This window comes from Phoca vitulina, unplaced genomic scaffold, assembly GCF_004348235.1.
Source record: "Phoca vitulina isolate PV1807 unplaced genomic scaffold, GSC_HSeal_1.0 scaffold5, whole genome shotgun sequence".
Classification (NCBI taxonomy): Eukaryota; Metazoa; Chordata; class Mammalia; order Carnivora; family Phocidae; genus Phoca; species Phoca vitulina.
This window is the reverse complement of record NW_022589708.1, coordinates 56,207,346-56,234,347: the sequence shown is the minus strand read 5'-3', so window position 1 is coordinate 56,234,347 and position 27,002 is coordinate 56,207,346. Positions and strand designations below refer to the sequence as shown.

Sequence of the window (27,002 nt, the reverse complement as noted above, 5' to 3'; positions counted from 1 at the left end):
AATTGGGAAGCTGAGAAAAAACAATACTGTGTCTCTTTTCTCAAAAGCAACTCTTGGGGGCGCCTGGGTGGCTCAGTCGTTAAGCGGCTGCCTTCGGCTCAGGTCATGGTCCCAGGGTCCTGGGATCGAGCCCCGCATCGGGCTCCCTGCTCAGCGGGAAGCCTGCTTCTCCCTCTCCCACTCCCCCTGCTTGTGTTCCCTCTCTCGCTGTGTCTCTCTCTGGCAAATAAATAAATAAAATTAAAAAAAAAAAAAAAAAGCAACTCTTATAAAAAAAAACCTGTTTTATTTGCCCTGTTACTGTAATTGTCACTAACAGGCAAATAAGAACACCAAGAAAACCAAAGTGAAGCTCTGGCTTGGCCCTTAGGTCTCCAGACTGCAGTCAAAACCTACTTGCCTTTATAAAGCCCTAACTCCATCTGACCCTCAATTTAAGACACCAGGGAAGAAGGTATGGAGGATGCTGACAAGACAGGAAAGGCAGAAGTCAACAAAGAAAGGACTGAAGATTAAGAAGTCAAATTCTCATAGGTTCCAGTTTCATGGGTCAAAGACTTCAAGACTTTTTCTCAACTAATTTTATAATAAAATAATGTAACTCATAGAGATTCAGTACCAAGTGAAAGTTTGTTTTTAACCAACCAACAAAGCATACCATTATAAGGGTAAGAGAGTGCATCAGATCTCAGTAATGAGCCAAAATACAGAGTTTTTGTGCTACACACTCCAATCACTGGGAGTCTTTTCAATTAAGGATCCCACAGTACTACAGTTTTTCCTGCTTTCAAAGTATTACTTCCACTCTCAATATGCTTAAATGCATTCTCATGTTTGAAAAATACCCCAAATATAAAGAAATGATAACTATATAAGGTACTAAGAAATGAGGAAGAATGAAAGATCGAAGTTAACTAATAGGGAGTACCCAAAGAAGGCAGAAATAATAGAAAAATGGAGGAAGGGGCAACATGAAAGAAGACAATGACTAAAATTTTTCTAGGGTTGATGAAAGACATGAATCCTCAGACTCAGGAAGCAAAACAAAGTTTATAGCTAGGTAAATCAAAATAATATACAACTATACATATCATAGCAAAAAAACATAGAGCAACAAAGATAAAAAGAAGGTATGGGGAGAAATCGAAAGGAAAAGCATGGAAAATTCTCCACAAGCCTAAAACATTTAGACTAGCAAACGATTTCTCTATAGCAAAACAGAGGTCAAAAAACATACTATCTTTGAAATACAATAGAAAAGAACTGCAACTTAAAACTTTACACTAATACAACCTAAAATTTTAGCCTAAGAATTGAAATTTCTTTCAAGAATGAGGAGAAAAGACATTTCAGAAAAAGACTGTATTTACCACAAGCATACCATCACTGAATGAACTTCTTAAGAATGCATGTTATAAAGAAGGAGATTGACCCTAAAAAGAGTGAGATGAAAAAGCAGAGAATCTGCTTTTTTTTTAAAAAAAAAACAACAACAAATAAGCATCAGTTGACTCAATTCAAGGTAAAAAGCAAGATGGACCTAAAATAAAGACTAAAAATAATATGTAAGTTTGCAGAGGGGTACTTGCAATTAAAGCTTTCTAAATAAATATTATTCAAGGAGGATGGAAGACGTATTTTTTTTTACCTTTAGAACTTCGGGCTTTTGGAAGTCAAATACTCATGTTAACAATTTATATAGGCAACCTTTCAATTAAAAGTGTAAAGATATAATGACTAACCTCTAAACCAGAGGAAGAAAAATATTAGAATAAATAAAACTTGGAATATTCAATAGAAGGTAGGAAAGGTCAGAAAAAAAAGGCAATAATAATCTTGATAAAAAAAATACAAAAGAAAAAGAAAAATGTAAGTCCACATACCTACATACCGAAACTAAGGTTGAACGGTTGAATGAAAAAAATGAAAAGATATGTGCGAGCAAAAGCCACCAAAAGAAAGCTAAGATATAAGTATTAATTTCATATACAACAGACTGTAAGTCAAAAAAACCATTTTTGGGATAAAGTGAATCACTACATAATGATAAAACCTGCAGCTTGCAAGAAAGACATATAATTTTAAAATTGGGCTCAAAATACTTGGCCTATAACTTGGTCTTAAAATACACACATTAAGAATTGATGGAATTACAGGGAAAAAAGCAAACCTACAATCATCCTCTTTTGCTTAAAGCATATCTCTAAGTAACAGATATATATTAAGCAGACAAAAAATGTTTTAGGATAAAGAAGATGTGAACCTCCAAATTAAAAAGTTATACTTAATGGATTTACTGGAACCCACATACAACACTTAGAAGGATATACATTCTTCTCAAGCACACATGGAATATTTACTATGCATAGGCTATAACGTAAATCTCAACCAGTGTAAAGAATCAACATCAAATAAAATATTCCCTAAATGCAATACACTAATACTAAAAATCAATTTTAAAAGGTAACTTTAAAAATCTATTCTAGCAAACTCATGAGTCAAAGAAGTAATACTGAAAATTAGAAAAGTTTTAAGAGTGAGTTTAAAAATATGACACATCACAACTTTTAGGAATCATCTAAAGTGCTACATACAGGGAAATCCATAACCTTAAATGTTCCTATGAGGAAAAAAAATAAATAGAGATTAATGAATACATACCCCAAACTCCAGAAATTAGAAAACGAATAAACATATAAGAAAATAGACAGATGGAAATTCAATAGATAAAAATCAGAAACTAATGAAATAGAAGATAAAAGCCTAAAAAAGTTGGTCACTAAAATTAAAAGCTGATCTAACAAAAAAATACACAATCAAAACAGACAAACTTTTAAAAAAATGAATAAAGGAAAACACAAATTCACAGTATCAGGAATTAGAAAGGCAAACCAACTACAGATACAGTAGAAATTTTTAAAATTACAAAAGCCCTCCCTTATTTAAATATTTAGGTTGGTATCCTGGACAATTCTCTAACAACTATTTTTAAGACTATGAAACTGTCTCAAAGGGCAAGGAATGCAATCAAGCATAGTTAATGTTATCTAGATAAGATAACAAAAGTGAAAATGCCAAGCAAACTATAAATGCCATAAAAATAAATTCCACTAATTTATTACTGTTATTCTTATTTATGAACTGGTGTGGCTGGGGGATAAATCACTTTCCTGTTTCTTATCTAAACTAAGGGTTGTTGAAGGACCCAAATATGATGGTGTACCAGCTAAATCCTATTTGGCTATTAAGAGATGATGATGATTATGATGATGATGACGACGATGGTGATGAAGATTATTCCAAAAATCTACACCCTCATCGTTGTGTATACACTCCTTTTCTCTTTCCCTCTTCTTGATGTTCTTAACAGTACTTGTTATAAGACTTGGCAAACTACGGTGTTCTTAGAGGAAACAGAATAAGTTGATTATTGATGAAATGACAATGTTTTGAAGGGTCTTTTTCGGTCTAGTTAGAAAAACAAACAAATGTAATTTGCATCTTGTTCATTTGGGCTTGCAGAAAAAACTCTGAGAATTACTATAAACAAAACATCTATATAATCAATTAGGGAGTAGGTATTTACCCCATTTTTGGAGGGAAAAGCTGCAGCACAAAGATCTTAAGAACTCCATTAAGATCAAAAGCAGAACTGAAAGAAACCAACACATTCTGACAGTGCTCTAGCCATCAAAGCCATAATGTCCCTTTTGTGTGTCTCTGTTCCTCTGTTTAATACAAATACCAATCTAAAACAACATCTGTGATCAGGTGACATGTATAATGGAAAAATCCTCTTTGGAAGTCTTGCCAAGTATGAACTATACTAAAAGGAATGGAATCTGGTAAGAAATATCCTACTATTAACTCATTCACACTTAATAAAACTCATCAGCTATCAATGCCAATGTACATAATTTTATAGGCACAGCAAATCATAAATATATTACAAATTTTAGGGACCACTGTCTCTACGTTCTGCCTTGAGAACAAATGCCCAGTGAGCACACTAGGAAAGACAAGGCTTAATCCATACACTGCTGCTCGTGCAATTGATGACCCAGTGGTCACTTCCAACTATAGCATTCTACAAAAAACATTTTCAAATTTTAAGATGATGCTTCCAAATTCCAACATGGTTCACTGTGTTTTGGTATCTTCCTGCTGATCATAAAACAGAACCTAGCTACCAAAGGCCAGTTCCAAAATACCTCGTTTTCCCTTTGAAAATAGAATAAGATCTTCATAAAAGGATTTGGGATAGAAGTTTGTCTTGAATTGAACAAAACTCCTCCCCTTTCCCAGTGTAGGAAGACACCATCAATTTTCTCAGTTTCTAGAAAGAATAAATGCTATCTTACAACTGAGGCTTTCTTCAGAAATGTCAGTGCAAGGAGAGGTGGTTTCTTAGGGATAAAATTAAAATTCTTAGGAACAAAGAAAATTAATTTTTAGTTCACAACAAATATGTAAAATCTGTACTTTCTGAGGCAACCCTCGTATGCAAGATGCTCCTTTGGATTCTTCAAATAGTGAGATGTTCTTAGAATTAAAGGTTATTTCTCAGAATGACCCCTCCAAAGGAATGTGGGGATACAGGTTACATGGCCATCAGGAAGTTGGCTCTTTCTGCACATTGATTAGCAGCCAAAAAGGATACCAGGCTTCAGAAAAAGCATCCAAACCAGATTCCTTTTATGGTGTGAAAATATTTTGTTCAATAGGCTGCCCTTTCCTTATAGGCAATGCCTCAGAAACTACTCCTAAATGGACCAGTAGAGACAGGAGCTCCTTTTTTATTTTTTTGAGATTTTATTTATTTATTCTAGAGAGAGAGAGAGAGTGCAGGGGGAGGAGCAGAAGGAGAGGGACAAGCAGACTCTGTGTTGTGCGCAGAGTCCAAAGCGGAGCTCGATCTCAAGACCCTGAGATTATGACCTGAGCCGAAACCAAGAGCAGACGCTTAACCGACTGAGCCACCCAGGCGCCCCAGGGGCTTCATATGAAGAAACCAGCTCCTGTTTTGTATGTTTCACCCTCAGAAAGTAAAACCACTCACCAAGAGTTCTGGAAGCACTATGCTCAAATGCTGTAAAGAACTTTCATTTTTTGGCAGCTTCTATTCCTGAACCTCTCTGAGAAATGACTTTCAAAAGCTGAAGTCCCTATTCTTAGATTCATAGGATTTCTGTGGTTCCAGCCAAGAGTTTTGCTGCTTTGGATTGTTCTATTTTCCTAAGGTACATTTTTTTCATGGGTCTCATCAACACAACCTCTCCAGCACCTTAAAATAGATTTTGAACTTTGTAAGGCTTTCCTGTGGAACTCAGGTTCAAAGTGTTTGTTCCTATATAGGAACAGGTCTTGTTTAATCATTTTTATTGTTCTTGGCCACATTTCTGGGATTAAGACATTTTATAACAGGAAGAAACACAGTGGCACCTACACTAAACTAACATAACCTTTTGTTGTGAATACGAAGAAGCAAAGATTAAAAGCCCAGAGCCTTCAAACACAGGCTACATAAACAGCAATAAATTAATGTTTTCCACGAATCTGACATTTCTATCATGTGGGAAAATGCTGAAGTGTTTTTCACTGTATTTCACAGCGAAGAGTTTTATTTTGCATGTGCTAATCAAACCCATCTCTGGTCTAAGACAGGAATTGGGTTTCTGGCACTAAGCAGCCATTTGACATTTAAAGATAACATCTGTGAGAGATCCCGACAGCCGAGAACCCGTGTAGGCAGTGTATATATCACCCCCACAACTACCATCATCTTCACTGTCATCCTTATCACCATGACCATCAAATACTCATGGCTGTTTACTCCGCTGGAATACCCAATATATTTCAGAGGGTGTCATCTATTTTGAATGTTTCCCATCAACTCAAAGTAGCTTCATATGGCATCCCTCCTGCTTTTGAAACATACGCAACTAGTGGTTTCCACATGTGATCTATTAAAAAGGAGGAAACACTAAAAATACAGGGAGACCATGTTTGATTTAAGTTCAGAGACATGAAATCTGTGAACATTTGAAAAGCAGCTTCTCTGCGTTACTTTATCTTACAGCTCTTCATTCGTAGTTAATAGAAATAAGAGGAAAAACCCCTAAGTACCACCGAAAAGAAGTATTTCCAGGTACGTATTTATAAAAGCTGATGAACTTGCCTATTTGTTAAAGCTGTTTCGGAACATGCTATGGTTGATACAGCCTGCCTTAAGTGTATGCCTAAAAGCAATTTATTTTTTCTTTAATTTTTTGAAACTTATGCAGATTTTCCCTGATGCATCTAAATTGGTGATAATGCCATGATTTGATTATATACTTCTGTCTAGAACATAAACTTCTTTCCTTGGCAGAATACCCAATTTATCACAGAAAAAAAATTACATTGAAGACAACTTGGTAATTCTTCTATGAGGCTATATGTTCACAGCATCCAGAGTCCCTTGCTTCCTTTTCAAGTAAATGGATTGGCAGCCTCTCTTCCAAAGGCTAAAGTTAACCGGAGTCCTCCGTGCCCCTTCACCATACCCAAGAAGAAATATATTTTATTTTGCTGACTTAATTTTCATGACAGGCAGAAAAGACCTGAAAAGGCCATAACACCCGATCCTGGATATTGAGGAGGGGACATATATCATGATCACACACAAGCACAATATTCTACATGTCCCCCTCCCTGGTCACCAGCTTGAGGGTGGCTGGAAGTGGGGTAGGAGTTTGAGACAGGAAGAACTCACACAGACACCACTATTATGTGGATGATATCACTCAGCATCTTAGAAGAGTTAACAATTTTATTAGACGCCACTGGTATTTTCCAGACATTATTACATATCTGCAAATAAACAGATGTGACAGTCATCTACTATTTTACAAGCTACCATAAATCCTTTAGGCAAATATAGCATTCCACTTCAAATCACTATCAAACAGAGAAATAACTCAATTCCAGGGGTCCGATCTCAGAAGACATGTTCCCACCAAACCTATAAATCAGGAATTAAAGGCTTTACAATTGAACAAGGTGACCATTTTCCTGGTCACTTTAAAGCTTGCCCTATGTTATTATTTTATGTTACATACTTACACTTGTGAAATAAACTTAAAAGAGGCATCAAAAATAATTATGTATGTGTACCTGTCTTTCAAAGAGTTTGGAGGATGTATGTACAATTTTTCTTTCTTTCTTTCTCTTTCTTTCTTTCTTTCTTTCTTTCTTTCTTTCTTTCTTTCTTTTAGGGAGAGAGAGCGTGCATGAGCTGTTGGGGGTGGGCAGAGGGAGAGGGAGAGAGAGAATCTTAAGCAGGCTCCATGCCTAGTATGGAGCCCTTCGAGGGGCTCGATCTCATGACCTTGAGATCATGACCTGAACCAAAATCAAGATTTGGACACTTAACTGACTGAGCTACCCAGGGGCCCCAAGGATATACATACATTTTTCATATACCCTGGTATAACACCTCTGAAAAGTAAGAGATACACTTTTTCTTAATTTTCTCCATGTAGTTATCAATCCTTTGAAGAGTTGGGATTCAACACTATAGAATATGTCTAAAAGCACAGTAATATTAAAGTAGAGATGTGAGCAAAGAAAACACAAAATAAAAGTGACCTATATAAAGGGAAGAAAAGATAGGGGCAAACAATGAATTAAACAGAAAACAACGCTTAAAGAGTTGGGTGTTCAACAGTCCCTTTATCTTTTTCTTCTTCCTATCACCTAGAAATTCACCACAAAACTGTTTACAATATACCCACACAGTTTCTCTTCAGCATCATCAGCCTCAATGACTCTCTCCATTCTTGCCTTAAAGGATCCTGCAACCCACACTTCAATATATCCTTTCTACCATCTGAAGTAGCAATATTATTCTACTCTTGACTAAGCCCAACATGAAAATCATCACACCAAAACCAATTGTATTAGTGCTTTTAAAACATAATATAAATTTTAAGATTAGATTATCTCATGTTTGTATAATTTCATAGTTCATATCATCCCAGAAGAGATATGTCATCTATACCCAAAAGTTTCTCATTGCGTATAGACTTAGTGTAAGAGTGCGAAGTTAAATCTCCTTATGTGTTGCATAGGACTACTGGAGGTGAAAAATGTCACAGAAGGACAGACCTAGGTAAGCAAACACACCAACTGCATATGCCCTTGGGATATTTCCTCTATGCAGGTTTGAATTAGAGGGCAGATGTTTCAGGGAACTAGTGAACCAAACCTTATAGACGCCACTAGGTTGGCTCCATCGGGCAATTCTAAGGTAATGAACATTGTGCTGTTGCAGAAGTAGTTTAGACTGTCGTATTCAAGGAAACTCAAAATGGTCAGATGAACTAGAAACCTGGAGAAGTGAAAGTTAGCTATATAAGCCTCTAGGTTATGCTAATAGTAACTTACATCTTATTCACCAAGCCACTTAAAAACATGACTGGGATATTTTTTTTCACTCCCAAGAAGGATATGCACAACTAATGAATTGCAGTGGAAACCCATTTTTGACCGCAAACAAAGCAAGAGAAGACCCCAACTCTCAGTGGTCAACTAAAAACCAACCAACCAACCAACCAACAAAAAAGTAATTGACATTATTATAATAAGTTAATGCTCTATCTGGTTCATTGGGAATTTTGCACTTTAAAGTTTGCCATGTTTGTTACACTGCACAAGCCTTGCTAATCAGGTGCTGCTCTTAACACACCAAGATAATGCCATTGACACGAGTAGAGGCTTTGCTCTGGCTTGCCCTTTGGAAACTTGTTTTCATAGTAGAGATAGATTTGATTTAACGGTTCCTATCTCTCTCCTGACATCCTGTGTGAGTCAAAGATTTAGGAGACAAGGAACCAAAATCTGGCCAGAGCAGCTGACAGCCAAAGCACAAAGTCTAAAACCTAGGCCTTATGAAAGCTGATTCTCTTAACTTCAGGGCTGCTCGGGGGCATTAATATGTTACACCGTGCTGTGCATAATTAGGGAATCAATACAGACCGCTGACCTGTCCTCAGCAAATGCTGATCTAACTGAATGGGGTTACAAAGACAGCAAACTTCCTATCTTTCTGGAGTTGCTCAGTGCTCTTGAATTTTCTCAGGTGGCCTAAAGGGAACAGGCTCAGACAGGACTAAGTAGCAAATCCAATGGTACAAAAACTCCCAAAGATCGGCAAGGCCCCAATTTGTCACAACCCCCAAGTTCTTTTTTCACTTCCTTTAGCCCTCCTCCTCCAAAAACTCCATCAATACATGAAGACAATATACCGGACACCGAAGAGACATTAAGTATAATGATGCCATATAAATACTGTAAAAAAACTAAACAAAAATACCTTGTCACGTTGATATCCAGAGAAGTCTAGCACCAAAAACAATATTAATGGCAAAACAAATTCATTATGAAAGGTAGTTCTTAAATAATCTTTGTGTGATTTACTTCAAAGGGTGATCAGGATTTGCAAAGAAAAAAATACCTGATAGAAATGAAAGCACAATTATTTGGATTTTTTTTCACTGAATTTGATCACAATCCTTATAAGTCAACCTACCTCAAGTTTAAGTAAGTCAGCATCTGCAGATTAATGATGGCCTCAGGAATGACTCTGATGCAATTATGATACAGATTAAGAATTTCCAGTGATACAAAATGGCACAATTCCATTGGGACTTCGACCAGTCTGTTTTTAGATAAATCTGTGAGAAAAGGAAAGAATATTTTGTCAATAAATCTTCAATATAATCCAGTACAATTGTCAACTATCAACACTTTTTTTTCTTAAATGTTTTAAAATAAGCATAATTTAAATTTAGATCAGTATTTTCATTTTTTGTAGCTCTGTTACTCCACAGTTGATTTCCTTTTCCTGGCATATTATCCAATTCATACGGAAAAGCAAAAATACTGCTTAAAACAGTTTTAGCTCTATATTAATTTGTAAATACAGGCCAGATATAAGAGTAACTGAATCAATATTTACTTTCCATTCTATCTAGAAATTATTTCAAAGTCATTCTCCCCTAGGCAAGCATGAAAACTGTATCCTTCAATCTGCCTGAATATATATCTTTACCATAATATTTATTTAATTCAATTTTGCATTCATAACATATGTTGTCTCTTGGAACACTATATCCTCGGCAAACACACACATAGTAGATACTAAACAAATATTTCATTCACTGGAATTACTGAGAACCTACAATGTACAAGACCAAGATAAATCAACTGTGTCTCTCTTAAGGACAGGCAGTGTGTCTGCCACATGACCAGCAATAAAACTGGGCTCTCTTCCTCAAGTGTACCAAAGACCATAATAATGGTGGTCTACAGAGCAGTGTAAACACACATCATGGTTTACAATATCACCATCTCAACAATAAAAAATGGAACAGTCCTTACTGTCTAAACCTGGGAGTGGCAGAAATAACTGTTAAATACCATAAAATACCAAATATAAGAAAAGAGCTACCACTCTCAAAAACAATAACTCAACATTACTGATCATCTCACCCTTCATCAGGAGGGACTCAATCAGTATGACCTGAAGATGTTTATTAAGTACCATGTCATATATACTTAAGGAATCACACTCCATTAAAAAAAAAAAACAGAAAATTGAAATAGGTCAATACTATAGGGGCGCCTGGGTAGCTCAGTCGTTAAGCATCTGCCTTCGGCTCAGGTCATGATCCCAGCGCATACAGCCCCGCATCAGGCTCCCTGCTCCACGGGAAGCCTGCTTCTCCCTCCCCCATTCCCCCTGCTTGTGTTCCCTCTCTTGCTGTGTCTCTCTCTGTCAAATAAATAAATAAAAATCTTTAAAATAAATAAATAAATAAAAATAAAAAATAAATAGGTCAATACTATAATGAATTGGAAGTCAAAGGGCTATTCTCCTGACTGACCACCCTTCTGAGAAATAAATACATAAATAAACAAAGACAGGCCTAGATGGCTACAGAGGTGAATTCTAAGCAGGTTTAAAGGGACAATTCTGATAATATTTATATTATTCCACACAAGGTAAAAGAAGGAAAGTTTCTAAATACTTATTTAAAGAGTAAGGTATAATATTGATACCAACACCTAACAAAGAAAATACACAAAAGAGAAACTACTTACGAATCTCCCTTCTCCATAAACACTTATATAAATCCTAAATTTAAAAATTAGCAAACAGAACTGAGCAGTATATAAAAAAGATTAACATACTATGAGTAAGTGGAACTTATTCTAGGAATATAAGGATTTTGTATTATTTAAACAAGTCACCATATAACTAGAGTAAAAGCAAAATAGCATATGATCACCTCTATAGATACTTAAAAGGTATTGATAAAATACTGTATTTATTTTTTTTCAAAAACTACTTTACTGAAGTTTATCTAATATATCGTAAAATTGACCTACTTCAAGTGTACAATTAAGTGATCTCTAACAACTTACCAAGTGGTACATCATCATGATAAATCAGAATATTATTTCAGAATATTTATATTCATTCTTAACGTAATTTCTCAATAAAAGAATAGTTGGCTATTTCCTTACATAATTACACACACACACATGCATATGAGTGAGAATTTTTTTATTTATTACTAAATTTCAAATGACTAGAAATATTACCAATAAAGTCAAGAGAAGACATCACTACCACTACTATTACTTATTATTGTTCAGAAGATATTAGCCAATGACATGGATAAGGAAAGAAAAGAAGAACCAAAATTGGAAAAAAAGAATTATCATTGTTCACAAATAATATGATTGTTTTCCCAGAAAATCCAAAAATATCAACAGAAAAACTACTTCAAAAAGGTACAGGGTAGAAAATGAATATGTTGATAATAGCCTTCACACACACACTCACTAGCAAAATAATACAACATAAGAAACCTAATTTATTATAATAACAAAAGTAAAACATCTAGAAAATCTTAAATAGGCAAAAGTTTATATGAAGAAAACTTTGAAATGCTACTAAGCAAGAAAAAAGAAAAATTATGATTAAAAAGATATTCCATGATTGTAAATAAGAAGGACAGCATCAAAAAAGTGTCAATTCTCTCTAAGCTGTACGTGTATAATGGAATGAACTCCCAATTCAAAAAATATAGTTCTAAGATATATATTTTTTAGTTTGCTGAGGTTACTACACAAGTTGACTTTAAAGTTCATATGGTAGAATAACTTAAAAATAGCAAGGTAGCTCTCAAAACAAAAGGTGCTTTCAATGAAGGGGGGGAATCGGAGGGGTAGACGAACCATGAGAGACGATGGACTCTGAAAAACAGAGGGTTCTAGAGGGGAGGGGGGTGGGAGGATGGGTTAGCCTGGTGATGGGTATTGAGGAGGGCACGTTCTGCATGGAGCACTGGGTGTTATGCACAAACAATGCATCATGGAACACTACATCTAAAACTAATGATGTAATGTATGGGGATTAACATAACAATAAAAAATTTAAAAAAAAAAAAGGTGCTCTCAGGGGCACCAGCTCTCTGAAACATTAACAGACACATAAGGCAGTATGATGGGCAGGTGAGAAGGTCAGAGGAACAAATTACAAACAGGTCAAAGACACATATGGAAATCAAGTGTGCAGTAAAGGTGGCATTTCAAGTCAACGGAGAAAAGATGTGAGGTCAGTAAACAGTTTGAGAAAACTGGATAGCCATCTGAAACAAAGGATGACCTACTTCACCCCTTTTACCTCAATAGATTCTAGATGAATTAAATTATTAACTTTATTTTTTAAAGATTTTATTTATTTATTTGAGTGAGAGCACACAGGAGCGGAGAGGGGAAAAAGGAGAGGGAGAGGGAGAAGCAGACTTCCTGCTGAGCAGGGAGCTTGACCCAGGGCTCCATCATGGGGCTCGATCCCAGGAAGGACCCCAGGACCCTGGGATCATGACCTAAGCTGAAGGCAGATGCTTAACCGCCTGAGCCACCCAGGTGCCCCTAAATGATTAACTTTAAAAAGTAAAGCCATAACAGCACTGGGACAACACGTGGAAGTTTGTATTATGATCTTAGAATGGAGAAAGTCTTCCTATGAATGGCATAAAGCAAGACTGATAAATTCAACACATTAAAACAAAATTTATAGCATTCTAAAACAAACAAAAGCTCCACCAAAAACATACATGACAATCAAGGAATGGGGGGCAGGTGAGAAGTCCTACAATTCATAAACCCAATAGGCTAATTTTTTATACATATAGAGAGCTTCTACAGTCAATGATAATAAGTCTGAAACCCAGAAAAAAAAAAAAAGGACAGAAGGAAGGAAGGAAGGTGGGAGAGAAAGGAAGGAGGGAGGAAATGGAGGAAGGGAAGGAAGGAAGAAAAAAGAACAGATGGCTCACAGAAAAGGAAATACAAATGGCTCTTAAGCATCTGAAAAAATGATCAACCTCACTCACATTAGAGCAATGCAATTCACAGCTACATGGGATAATATTTTTCACCCATTAGACTAGTAAGTATCAAAAAGTTTGATGAACACATTATAATGCTGAGGACACAGTGATGTAAATGAAGAACATGTTAGCAATATCAATCAAAATTACAAATGTACATACTTCATTCAACCTAGAAATCTTTCTCATCTACAGATAAATGCATATGTGTGCAAATGACATTATTTTTTAACATGGTTTAAGAGCAAAAGATAGCAAGTTAAATATCAGTGGAGGTCTGGTTATGTTATTAATAAATGTAAATAAAACTAAAATTAAATCAATCAATAAATATTAGCATAATATTAATATTTCATGTGGCGGAATGTAATATTAAACACTGTATTCCATAATGCAGCGCTGATACATGCAGTCATTAAAATGAACGAAGCAGCTTTATATGTGCTGATGTGGTACAATCTCCCAGACATATTATAAATTTTTTTAAAAGCCTGGCATAGGACAGTGTATATAGTATTTGTTTTTAAATGAATATTTACATAGTTGTAAATAGATATATAAATATAAATTGATTATCTCTGGAAGCTGCAAAAGAAACTGGTAGAAGTGGTTGCTTCTGGAAAGAGGGTTTCTTGCAGAGAGGACGGGCGTCAGAGCAAGATCCCCCCACCATACATCATGCTGTACCTTTAGAAATGTGAATGCACTGCTTATTTGATTTTGCATATAGAAATGGATTCGATATATATGTACATGTGTTGTATATATTGTATATAAATACATATGTGTATATATACGCAGATACACACACACACATATATACATATTCTCTACACACAGAATTTTGTTTCATTTGAAAAGAGAGTTAAGAAGTCAGAGCAAACTGTGAAGTCCCATGCTCTTAATTAAGGGAAATACAGAGGCAAGCTTTTTATGAATGTTTAGAACCTCAACAGAAAAAAATTCCACAAGTCTCTTGCATTCTTTCTTCCTGAAACTCTTTACTAGACATGGCAATCCTCATGTGCTACGATGCTGGAAATTTGCCCAGAAAACTTTTATGTGCTGTTTCCTTCAGGTTCAACTCAAAGAAAAAATCTATTGAGGTTCCAGTTTACATTCAAACCTTGACCTTTCCTGAGAACTGCTAGAATGATACCATCAGGTTGAATGTTTTGATAACTACTTTAAATAATAATAATGTTTTTATTAGTTTCAGTGTCACTAATGCTTTTTTTAAAAAAAGGATTAGGGGTTTTTGTAGAAATGCTGTCATATAACTATAAAACTTTTAAAAGATCATGGGGGTATCAAGTCAATAATAGAAACCGCTCCAATCAGAGAGCAGAAGACCAGTTCTAAATCTACAACCACCTGAGATGTTTGGGAAAGTCGCTCAACTTCCCAGGTCTCTGTTTCTGAATAGGTAAAATTAGAGTATATGCAACTGGATAAATTCTAACATTCTTTTCAGATCTAAGATTTCTATGAATAAAAAGTATTCAGAATTCAAGTATTTTTTGTCAAAAGTATTCAGAATCCATGTGATTTTGCTTGCTCATGATAATCAATAGCAGCAGTTGAATATCACAAAAAGTTATAAAGTACAAACCCACATATAACAAATACTGGCACATCTTTTTAACAAATTTGTCCTTTCATTGTAAAAATCTATATTCTTTTTTTTTAAGATTTTCATTTTTTTATTCATTTGAGACACAGAGATACAGAGAGAGAGAGAGAAAGCATGAGCAGGGAGAGAGGGAGAAGGAGAGGGAGAAGCAGGCTCCTTGCTGAGCCAGAAGCCCAATGTGGGGCTCGATCCCAGGACCCTGGGATCATGACCCGAGCCGAAGGCAGACGCTTAACCATCTGAGCCACCCAGGCACCCCTCATTGTAAAATCTATATTCTTATCAGATAATCTAATTTTTAAAAGTGCTGTTTTCAAACATGAGGACCATGCAATGGTAGGAGAAATAAATTAGATAATAGCTTATAAATTAAGCTAATATTTAATTCTGGGCTAAACACTAATAGCATCATTATTAACAGTTGGCTTAAAAATGCTAGAATAATGTTCTAACTGATGTGTGCATCTGATGTCTACTACTCACAATACAGATGTTCTACGCTCTCGCCCCTTTTTAGAGTTTCCCTCTACGATCTCCAGATTTGAGGGGAAGCTTTAGCACTTTCCCTTCTCTGTAATTCCCCCCGACCGTCTAACTTTGCACCCCAGAAGCAGAAGCTGCATGAAGGGCTGCTTAGAGCTTCCAAAGAGACAGTGTTAGTCCTGCCTGCTGAGAGAAGAGGAAGCGAACGTGGTAAAACCTAAAATGCCCTCATTTTAAACTGTATCTGATATCTCCTCTTTAATCCTTGTTTGTTTTAATTTAGAGAAAGAGGAAGACAGGGGCAGAGGGAGGGGGAGAGACAGAATCCCAAGCAGGCTCCAAGGTCGGCTTGGAGCCTGACACAGGGCTCGATCTCACGACCCAAGCTGAAATCAAGAGTTGGGGACGCTTAACCAACTGAGGCCCCCAGGCGTCCCTTTAATCCTTGTTTTTAACTGTGCTGTTTTCTGTTTTTTTCAGGAATCCTTTTTCTGAAAGGACTCAGGCTAGTCATTATAAAGGAAGTTACAAGGTGTAAGCAAAGGGCATCTGGCATGCCTGAGGCTACATTACTAGCCACATGAACAGAGCTCCATGTCCACTTCGTGAGAATTTACCCATGCGGTGTGCTCCCTATCATCCTGCATTCGTGTTCCCGCTTCCACATGAAAAAGGAAGAAATTTATTACAAAATGTGTACACAGCTCACACTCTTTCAATGCCTAAATAAAAACAGTTGCCTAAACCAGCATTGTTCAAGTTAAAACAAAGCTGAAAAACAGACCAAAAAAAAAAAAAGCTCTCCTTTCCTATTTGTTGAAGTTCATTACCCACATGATGAATTATTGACTTATTTATTAACATACACTCAGGACATGGTGTCTGGAGAAATGAAAAACACACAGGCTTACTTTTAAGGAGTTTATCACTTGAAAAGTAAGATGAAGCAAACCCAGAATAAACTATAAGGTAAGATGTTCTACTTGTGCTGAAAAGGGAAAAGGCACATATAAAGAGCTAAAAACCAAGTGGGTAAATCATGTTATCATCCATTAAGCACATCCGTTGTGCCACACACTGTATCTGGAAGTTTTGCATCTGGTACCTCATTTAAACCACCCCAAGGAGCTGTGCTCCCACCATCTGAAGAAACGAGGCTCAGAAAGCCTACGTGACCTGCCCAGAGCCACAGAGATAAGCAGTTATACTCACACCTAAGGACATGTAACTCTAGGGCCTGACTGAGTTCCCTGCATGAGACCACTCTTTCTCCATGGAACAATGTCAGCAAGACCATGATGTGTCCCTCATCTAGATTATTAGGAAGATATGGCAATTAATCTTCACTGCTTTATTTGTCCGAAATGCAATCAAAAGAAAAGCAGCATGTTCTGTGTATAGACCCAGAGGGGAAGACAGTTATAAACATGATGTTCAAAAAATAAAGTACTGAAAACAATCTGTCAGCTAATGGCCTAAATTCTGGAAAGAGCTACAGGAAACTTGGTAAGTAGAAATCCTGGCCTCACCCGCTAATTACACTAACCCTATGTAAGCACTCTGTTCACTGAAGAGTTTAGAACGGGCTTTCAAAGATATGACTTACGTCTCCTACTTCTCTGAGTATCATTTAATTCTCAATTAACTTTATTATTGGAAGACAGAAAAAGGTACAAAAACCAGGTACATGTGCTTTCCTCAGGTTAAAGCAGAAATCACCTTATATCTTTGAGCGTCCATAAGCACCATGGGAAAGCTGTCCAAAAGGGCTGAAGTCAGTCTAGATTATTATGTTTTGACTTTGATAACCCAAAGCAGATAATCCAATTATAAGTACTGGGGGAGGAAGCGGGGAATGAAATTTGTTCAAAATCTTTCCTGTTAGTGGAAAACAAAGAAATAAAACAAGGTCTGATCCTTGAAGAAGAAGAAGAAGAAGAAGAAGAAGAAGAAGAAGAAGAAGAAGCAGAAGAAGAAGAGGAGGAGGAGGAAGAAGAAGGGAAAGAAGGAGGAGGGGGGAAAGACAGGGAAGAGGAAGAGGAGCAGCAAAAGAAGGAAGAAATCTAGGACTTAGTTGTTACTGAATAAGAAGACAGTCAGTTCACAGCAGGCACACGGATGTGAGTGTCCCTAACATGGCCTTTGAAGGGGCAGAGCCAGGCCAGAAGCCTGGCCATCCCACCGACTACGGCAGGCAGACCAAGGTGGGGGCAATGAAGGTTCTCCAACCCAAGAAGACAAAAAGAACAAGTACTCATAGACAACAGGCAAATGTTAAGAAGGCAACAAGAATCTTGGAATACAACCAAAACCAGCTGGGCAAATGGGCCAGGAGCTGTGAAATGACCCAGTAAGGTATGAACGACAGGTAAGTCAGCTTTTAAATTTAGGTAGAGATAAATATAGATGAGGAATTTGTGTTAATTTTTGTTTACTGTTCTAATTCTGTTATAAATATATGGAGGTACTACCTCTATCGTAGTAAAGCTCATGGGCAGGCTACTTTCCTAAATGAAATACTTGCCTAGTGTTTCTCAGCCTTGTTGGTACGCTGGAATCACTTAGAAAGTTTTTTAAACCCTGAAGCCTGGGGCCCATGGCCATGAATTTTAGGAATTGGCTCTGGCATCAGGATCCCTTGGATGTCCAGTTGCCTCCCTCTATTCCAGGGGAAATGCAGTTGAGTAAGATGATCCAACCTCTCAGGCTCCCTACCTAAACCAAGCCTGTCCAACAGGTGGCGCTATCCTAGGGGCAGACAAGGGGGCCCAGGAGGGACCTGACTTGCAGAGCCCACTGGTACCTTTACCATGAATCCTAATTTGGGAAAGGAAACCTGAGCTGATCCAGAGTTAACTGTTAGTCAATTAGATTATTATTCTAAATTCCTCCTCAACTAGTATTTGATACAATCACGGCAGCAAAAACCCGACCCGGAAGGGAGTTTTATGTATTATGAATTGGCTATCATAGAAATTTAGGTTTTTCCCCTCATCGATTTCTCACCACAACCTAGTGAGGCAGGTGCTGTTACAGTTCTCAGTCACGTGTGGACAGCAAGGCCCAGAGAGGTTAGGTAACTTGCCCGAGGATACAGAGCCAGTAAGTGGCAGAAGCAAGAAGTAAACCAGTAGGCATGACACTTTGAAAGCCTCGCTCTGCACTATTTTTGATTCTGCCTCATACGACTGCAATATAGGGAAAGTCAGTTTTTCATATGGACAACTCTTGTTTAAAAAAAAAAAAAAATCAACAGATCCATGTCAGATGCCCAATCAGGAGACCTTCAATGACCCCACAGCCTTATACTAAAGTACGTGCCCTTTGACCTTAAATATTTTCTCCAGAAAGAAGAGCATGTGTCGCGGGTGCCTCATTTCCCACCCCGAGCTGGACACTGTGCTTCTTCGCTGCAAACCCACCCTGGGGGCTGGCCCTGCCCTGCGGAGTCGGGGGACACCACAGCGCTGTGCAAACACAGCCGGGCAGTAGACCGGAACCCCAGAACCACGTCCTCCCCACGTCCGCTTCTTAATGGAAGCATCGACATGAAAGCTGGGCAGCCAGAAATAAAACAATAAGTTTCACCACGGCCAAAACAAGCTTTGCAAATCCCTAAAATAAAGTCGCCAAATGAATAAAAATAAGCAGGGGAGGGTAGAAAAACAGTCGATGGAATCTGGTGTGCAGTCAGCACCATCAGAAGCACGATGTTGTTTTTGTATAAAAAAGGAAAGTGGTGCCTCGGGAAGAACTGGAAGAGGCCAGCAGTCCAGCAACAACATCCTGAGTTATCAGCCACCTCAGCCATGAAGACCAATACAGCTGTGAACCTCATCTGCAATGGCTTGCTCTCCGGTCAGAAGAAAAGGCCTCATCTCGGAGGTTACGATCGTGCCTAGCTCCAGCAAGACCAAAGGATATATTTTTCAAGCTGAACGATAAACATGTTATGGTGAAAGTTTAATTTTAGAATATTAGCACTAAGCACGATGGTTCAATAAAACTGGGTCAAATGGGTATCCTTCACATAGAAATCTAAACTCCTGACCCACCAACTAGAGCACGGGACCTATTATTTTCCTCATACTGAGGAGGGACGCTCTGTGCCTGGCCATCTTCACTCTCTTGCGTGGTCACGCCTGGGACCACCGTGCAGGGACCGTCCTTAAGCGGAAGCATGGTCTCAGAACACCTGCCCTCTCTGGACAATCCATAGCCTCTTGCACCTAGGTAGGCAGGGGTCTCTTTGGAAGAATCTCAGCTATATCTTTCTGTCCCTTCTGAACTTCCTCCCCCCACTCCACAATGCTCCCCGGCATCTGACTGCCCCTCACTTCAACTTTTCTCTTGGCACAGGCAGCCTACCCAGCCCCATGACTCAGCACCCATGGGGCTGCTCCTGGGCACCTGCACATTTGGAAATGCACTCAAGTAAGGACGTGTTGCTCTAGGCAGTGAAGCAGAGCTCCTGGGTTGACTCATCCTGACTCTGGAAATGAAGCTACCTGACGCTTCCAGGGCTAAGTGGACACAAATAATAAGCAGGTTCATGAAAGTTTTGAGGCAGTTGGTCAAGATCTCAGGCTACATCTCTAACAGATCAACAACAACAAAAAATCTTATCAAATAGTAGAGATGAGTTAATTCCTCAGTATGAGCCATGAGTCTTCCCTGACCACCTATTTAAAGTTTCAATATCTGTCTTAACCGCCCCACTCTATTCTACATTTTCTTTTTTCTTAGCACTTAAATAACCTCCTCCCAAAACATACCATTTATTCATGTATTATGGTTATTAATTTTCTCTTTCTCCCTACTAGAATGTAAGTCCTGTGAAGGTTGGGATTTTGCATGGCTCACTGGTATACACTAAGGGCTTAATAAATATTTGTTGAATGAATGGAGTAGGAAAGCAGGTTCTTAGGTCAGACAGCTTGAGTTCAAATCCTGGTCCCACCACTCAGCTGTGTGGACTTGGAAATAATTATTTAATTTCTCTATGCCTCAGTTTCCTCACCTGTAACATGAAGATAATAACAGTACTAGCCCCACTGAATTACTGGAAGGATTACATGAGATGATTGATACCTTTAAAGTCCTTAGAGCAGCGCCTGGCCCAGAGTGAAGCCCTATAAGAATAGTCTCTATCATTAGGCTAGCTAATTCTGGGTTCTGAGTATTTCTAGCAAGAAATAATACTGCCTGGGCTGGGAAGGAGCTTAAAACCTAACTGACAAGCTAATGAAGTATACCATACACATAAATGCCTCATGGTAACAACAAATCCTAGATAAAAGAATAAAAAATAATAATGTATTTTGAGTGAAAAATTTATAAGTTGGTTGGAAGGTTTCCCTTTCCAAGGCTGCAGGAGGAAGTAAGAAACAGAAATTAATTTTGGTAAGTGCCAAAAAGCATCCAGTGACAGATTATAGACTCTTGGTGCAGTGATTTTATTAGTGGGTGATACCTATTAAGCCCACAAGGTGCCGAGAGGTAATTACATGTAGGTGGCCTTTTACTAACAAGTGCAATGTTTATAGCAAAAACGGATTTCTTTATTGTACCTCTCCTATCCAAAGCACTGCCAAAAAAAAAAAAAATCAGGTTACAGATTTTTAAAGGCCAGCATAGATATGGGTGGTGGGGGAGAAGAGGCGTGGCGAATTCCTGCCCCAAAGTATAATCATTTCACTTAAAGGACCTCTAAAAGAGGCTTTCTACTCTTGAACACAATTCTAACAACTGCTATTATTAACTCTTCCAGCCCCACAGCATTTTAGAAGCAACAAACACATAAGGAAAAGAGAGACAGCCGTTAAGAAAGTACACTTCTTACAAGGAACAGTAATGAACAGTGGGATCGACCTACATTTTAAATTTTAAGTACTTTAAATTAAAAAATTTTAAATGCAATGGCAGGGTCCCCCTAAATATTATAGCACAATGCGGCTGTGACACAGAACATGCTAACAACTCCAAACGATCCAGCGATATAGTTCGTCTATTTGAGGATTAAACTGTGTTTAAAATGTAATTGTTTTAATGTTCTCTTGTAAAATGACTCAAAACGAAAATATTTTAGGTGGTTACAGCCTCTCTGTCATGACCCATCCCCTGGCGAGTCTGGGGAGCTAAGGCTTCACTGCACCACGAATCATTCCCATTTGCTTGAAGACAACTTCGGGCTCAGGGACATAATATAAACAGCCCATCGACCGTAATCATCTTTAAAATGGGACATACTAATTTGAAGGGGAAATACTAATTTTCTTGTAAAACATGAATGCTTTTAAGCAGCCTAATTTGCAACATCCAAAAGGTGGAAACAGCCCAAATGTTCACCAAGGGATGAGCAGAGAAGCAAAACACGGTGAATACACTCAGTGCAATAGTAATAGGCCTGGAAAAGGAAGGAAGTTTCGACACGTGCTACGATGTGGATGAAACTTGAGGACATTTTGCTAAGTGAAATAAGCCAGCCACAAAAAAGACAGATACCGTATGACAGCACTTGTAGGAGGGGCTTCCGTGGTGAAGCTCATAGAGACAGAAAGTAGAAGCGTGGTGGCCGGCAGGGAGGCGGAAGGAAGAGCTACCACCGTTCAGTAGCTACACAGATAAAAAGAATCCAGTGGATGGATGGCGGTGATGGTTTGCACCACGTGAGTGTACCAAACTATACACTGAGACACGGTTAACAGGGTAAATTTTCTGCTGTATGTTATTTTTATCACAGTTGAAAAAAAATGAATTTTTTTCCCCCAAAATGGTCACAAAAGACAAACATTATCCTAGAACATAAAATTCCCCAGAATGCCAGACATGACTAACCCTACAGGGGCTGGAAGCCTGAGAGAAGGGGCAGCTCTGCGGAATGACACAGGGGCAGGGTCATGAACGGTGTCCTGCTCTGTGACCGAGCACCACCTAACAGTTTCCTCTGGCTCCATCCATCCATCTGTATATATGTACCCCCACTCGCCACGGGCGCCAGGCCTGGGTGCTTGACACATTTGTACGTCATCAGTGTTGAGAGCAAAGATGAAATGGTGCATACAAAGCAGCAGGGCCTGGAACCCAACAAAAGACGGTTAAGAAAGGAAATAGAACTAGGACAGCACAGCACAGAAAGGAAGAGCCCTGCCTTTCAGGGTAGGGAGGTGTGAGAACAGGCACCATCGCAGATTAGCACAGGAACAGGGCTCCCCTGAGGTGCAGAGGAGCCCAAATGAGACGCCGCATGGGGCTCTGCTGGGGACAGGGCTCCTGAGCCCGGGGGCAGGGAACAGGGAGACGCGGCGGGGGGGGGGCGCCCCAAAGCAGGGCAGACAGAGCAGCTGCCCAGGTGCTGTGTTGGGGTTCTCTGGGCTGCAAGAGGGACAGCTTTTCCTGTGTGGCTCTCGAGCTCAAAGGCCCCTTCACTAAAGCACCTGGTTAGTATTTAAAATCTAAAATCAAGTATGTTATTGCCTGACCAAAGCTGAGCCGCTGAGGACAGTCACTTAGCAGCCAGTTCATGGGTAGTCTCTGTCACACTGTAACTAGAGGAAGACTAGCTGCTAGTCGGCAAGGGATCTCGCAAGTACTCCAAGCGGAGTAATTTGGAGAAGGCAAAGGAAGTGATCCCAAGGGCGGTCAGGCGTATGGACTCTGCGCATGCCCAAACTCACACGGTGTGTTGCAGCCAGAGGCGGGGAGTGGGCTCTGTGTACACCGAGCGGGGGAGAGTAGATAGGAGCAAACAGGGAACTCTATGGTCCCAGACTTGCCCGGGTTTTATTATCATTCCAGGCTCACTATCAAGAATGAAACAGTGCGCTGTTGTAAGTTGATGATTACATAAACACTGAAACTCTCAACCATAAAAGAAATGTTATCTGCTGGAAAGAAAGCCCTTTCTCATAAAAATGACCACGCCATAAAGTTTTTCCAGGATTTTTACCTTTCTTGGAAGCTTTTGAAATCAAATATATTGTGAAATAGTCTATTTAACTTCGGTTAACCATAACCATCAGTTAATTAGATTCTTTTATTATGTTCTTTAAAAATAGCAAATAAAACCATTAAGAAAAGTGAATCCTACCCCCCCAAAAGATAAAGCAGATGGAGTGTTTTTAGAGTTTACATAGCACTTTCACGTATATTATTGATTTGGTCTCACCTATTAAAAAGAGCTTTTTAGGGGTGCCTGGGTGGCTTAGTCAGTTAAACGTCCGACTCCTGATTTCCACTCAGGTCATGATCTCAGGGTTGTGAGATCGAGCCCCAAGTCAGGCTCCACGCTGGGTGTGAAGCCTGCTTAAGATTTTCTCTCTCTCTCTCGATTCCTCTGCCCCTCCCCCCCTAAAAAAGAGCCCTTTAGAGGCAAATCAAATATTATTTTTTTTCTACAATTTGATAAATAATCTCAGGCATGAGACCATGTAAGATCTTTAATTATCACAGATAAGAATATTGACCCTCTGGGATACTTTCTAAATGGCATGGAAATGTATTGGTACATTTTAAGAGAGTTCTAAGATAAAGAAAGAAATCCTTCTATTAACTATGAAGTAAACCGCAGCTCCACTAGCCAGACAACCCATTATTCAAGTTTTCCAAGTACTTGTGTTAAGCAAGTAGAGGGAGGGTAAGAGCCATCATTTTGAAGTAGAAATCGTACAGAATCCAAAATTTGTACCATATGGTGTTAATTAATTATCAGTAGTTGGTTAATCTCAAATGAGGCAAAATTTCAAAAGCCATCCACAAGTTTTAACATATGCTAGTGAGGTCGAAGGAGGACCACAAACTTTACCACAAACTTTATCAAAAAAAACCTCAAAGATACTACCAGTGAGATTTTTAAGATATGCATCAGGAAATCTAAAGCTACTCTAACATTTCAATGTAATAGTCGATATGAAAACAAATTTTATATTTGAGTCTATTTGCAAATCCATAGGAATTTTCCAGTACATAATGGAAACAGAGTTTTTACTACTAATGATGTTTTATGTATACAAAAATGTTCAGAGCAACCTAAATTATGATTTCATTTGTATGTGCTTTTTTGAAAGCAGACACATCGTGTCGGGGAATTTTAAATTCAGCTTTGTTATCTTTTAGATAAAACAAGAACTTGAAATTTCAAATGAAACTTAGATACTATTGGGAGAGGGAAATGGACAATGAATTATAACCTTCTGTTTGGGAAAGCTTCTTCTTGATGGAGTCATTCAACAAATACTTGTGCACCAGTTCCGTGACAAACGCTGGCAAAATGCCTGCCCTCTGGAGCTTACTTACATTCAGATGGGGCGACCTAAACAAAACTCACAGGGAAAATATCGAGTATGTTAGACGGTGTACATGCTAGAGAGAACAAGCAAGTAGAAAGTATGGAGGAAGGGGCCTGCAATTTTAAACAGGGTGACCAGGGAGAACTCATAAATCAGATGACATTGGGTGAAGAGCTGAAGAAGGGAAGAGAGGAAGTCATGGGAACATCTGGGGGGATGAGCCTTGCCCCCTGGGCTTAACAGCAAATGGAAAAGCCCTTAGCAGGCACAGGGTGGTGCATTGCAGGGACACCAGTGACACTCGTGTGGCTCCAGCAGAGGGAACAAGGGTGAGAAAATAAGAAACTGAAACCAGGGAGTATGTCATAGGGTAGCAGACCAAGTGGGGCTCTAGGTAAGGTAAAGATATGGCATTCACTCGCCCCAGGAGGGTTTTGAGCAGGGTCTCCTCCCCTCTTAAAAGGATCTTACTAGATGTTGTGTTGAGAATAACTTGTGAGGAAGCAAGGACAGGGACTGAAAGACCCCTGCGAAGGCTCCTGCAATAATCCAGGCAAGATAAGACCGTGTGGCTAGACCTGAGTGGGGAGTGGAGGTGATGAGAAGTGGTCAGTTCAGATCATATCTTTTGAAAGGAGAGGTAACCGAATTTGCTGACTGGACGTGATTTTTGAGAGAAAAAGAATAGTCAAATATGTCTGCAAATGTTGGCTCTGGAAGTGAGAGTGGAGCTGTCATCCTGAGGGGCAGAAGCCTGTGGGCAGACACTGTGGGGAACACTGAGAGAGCTCGTTTTGGAGACATCAGTGTTGAGACGCCCAGTAGGTATGCACATATCAAGTGGGGAGGTGCACCAGTCTGGAGCCCAGGGGACACATATGGGCTGGAGATACAAACGGTGGGAGTTGTGAGAGTATAAATGACACTTAAAGACATAACTAAGATCTCCAAGGGGTTCAGTGAAGGTGGAAAAGAGGACCCAGCACTGAGCCCCAGGGCCATCCCAACGTACAGAGGTGGGAAATGAAGAGAAGACTAAGAAAGAGGTCTGTGAGGAAGGAGGAAAACCCAGGCAAGTATGATCTCCTGGAAACCAGGTCAAGAAACTGTCTCAAGGAGGAAGGCCTGGATCCACCGTGCCCAGTGCTGCTGCAAAAGGAAAGCCAGGAAAGCAGCAGGGTAGTGGTGGGCTAGAAGAGTCAGGGTGAACTTAGTTTTTGAGACACTGATTTAAGATATCTATGGAGTAACCAAGCAGAGTTGTCCGTTGGTCACTGGATTGTGGGTCTGGAGCCATGAGAAAGGCCTTGGTTAAAATGTAGTTTTGAGAGACACCAGCATATAAATAAGGAGTTTCCATATATGATGTCACCCTGGAAAAAATGTGAAAAATGAGGAGAGAAGATGAACTAGGAAACAACCTTCTAGAAGCTGCTACCATAAAGCAATGTCTTTCTCTTTCCAATCACAACTTCTTGAAATCGAAGGGCTTGGCTCCATGGCCCAAGCACCATGGTGAGTCCTGGAATTCAGAATTCCTGAACCAAAATCCAGTGTTATGTCCACTATAGCACTCTGCCCCACATTGTTTATTATACAATTCAATGATAATGATGGTATTATACTGATACCCTGACCAACTGTGCGTAACATGGTAACAGCATTATTTGTTACATTATCACACACTTGTTAGGAACCAACCATGATCCATGCTTTAGAAATGTGTATTCTTTCAGTTATACTTAGGGTCACTACCAATTCCTAAAACAACAAAAATATTGTAGGCTAAACTACTAAGGCAGTTGAAAAGTTTGACTCCTTCCAGAAATACTTCCTTGGGCAATTTTTTTTTTCTTAGCCCAAAAAATATGAAACAAAGAGTGAACTGTCTACAACGTGCCTGGTTTTCCCATTTTTAAAGTTCACATTTAGCTAGGGCAGCAATGATAAGAAAGACATTTTTGTGATGGTGACTGGGTATAGCATATTCTATTGTAGGAACATGAATTTTAAGGCTAGAAATAGTTTATTTCGGATGATTTCCACATCCTTTTTTACAGATCTAGTTAGAAGCTCCTTCCTGAACTAAAAAGCAAAAGACTGTTGATTATAAAATAGAGACTGTTTTTATCACTTAACAGAAAGTATAAC

The 27,002-nt window shown here is 38.8% G+C and overlaps 1 protein-coding gene across 5 annotated transcripts in view; it reads right to left on the bottom strand.

Annotated features, from left to right (window-relative positions):
- The window catches only part of LRCH1 (leucine rich repeats and calponin homology domain containing 1), a 191,298-nt gene that overhangs the window by 89,884 nt on the left and 74,412 nt on the right, over positions 1 to 27,002 (bottom strand). For all 5 annotated transcript variants that reach the window (XM_032403014.1, XM_032403017.1, XM_032403013.1 and 2 more), the window contains exon 2: positions 9,572 to 9,716. In XM_032403014.1, the coding sequence (XP_032258905.1) occupies positions 9,572 to 9,716 (145 nt within the window). The remainder of the gene's footprint in view (positions 1 to 9,571; positions 9,717 to 27,002) is intronic.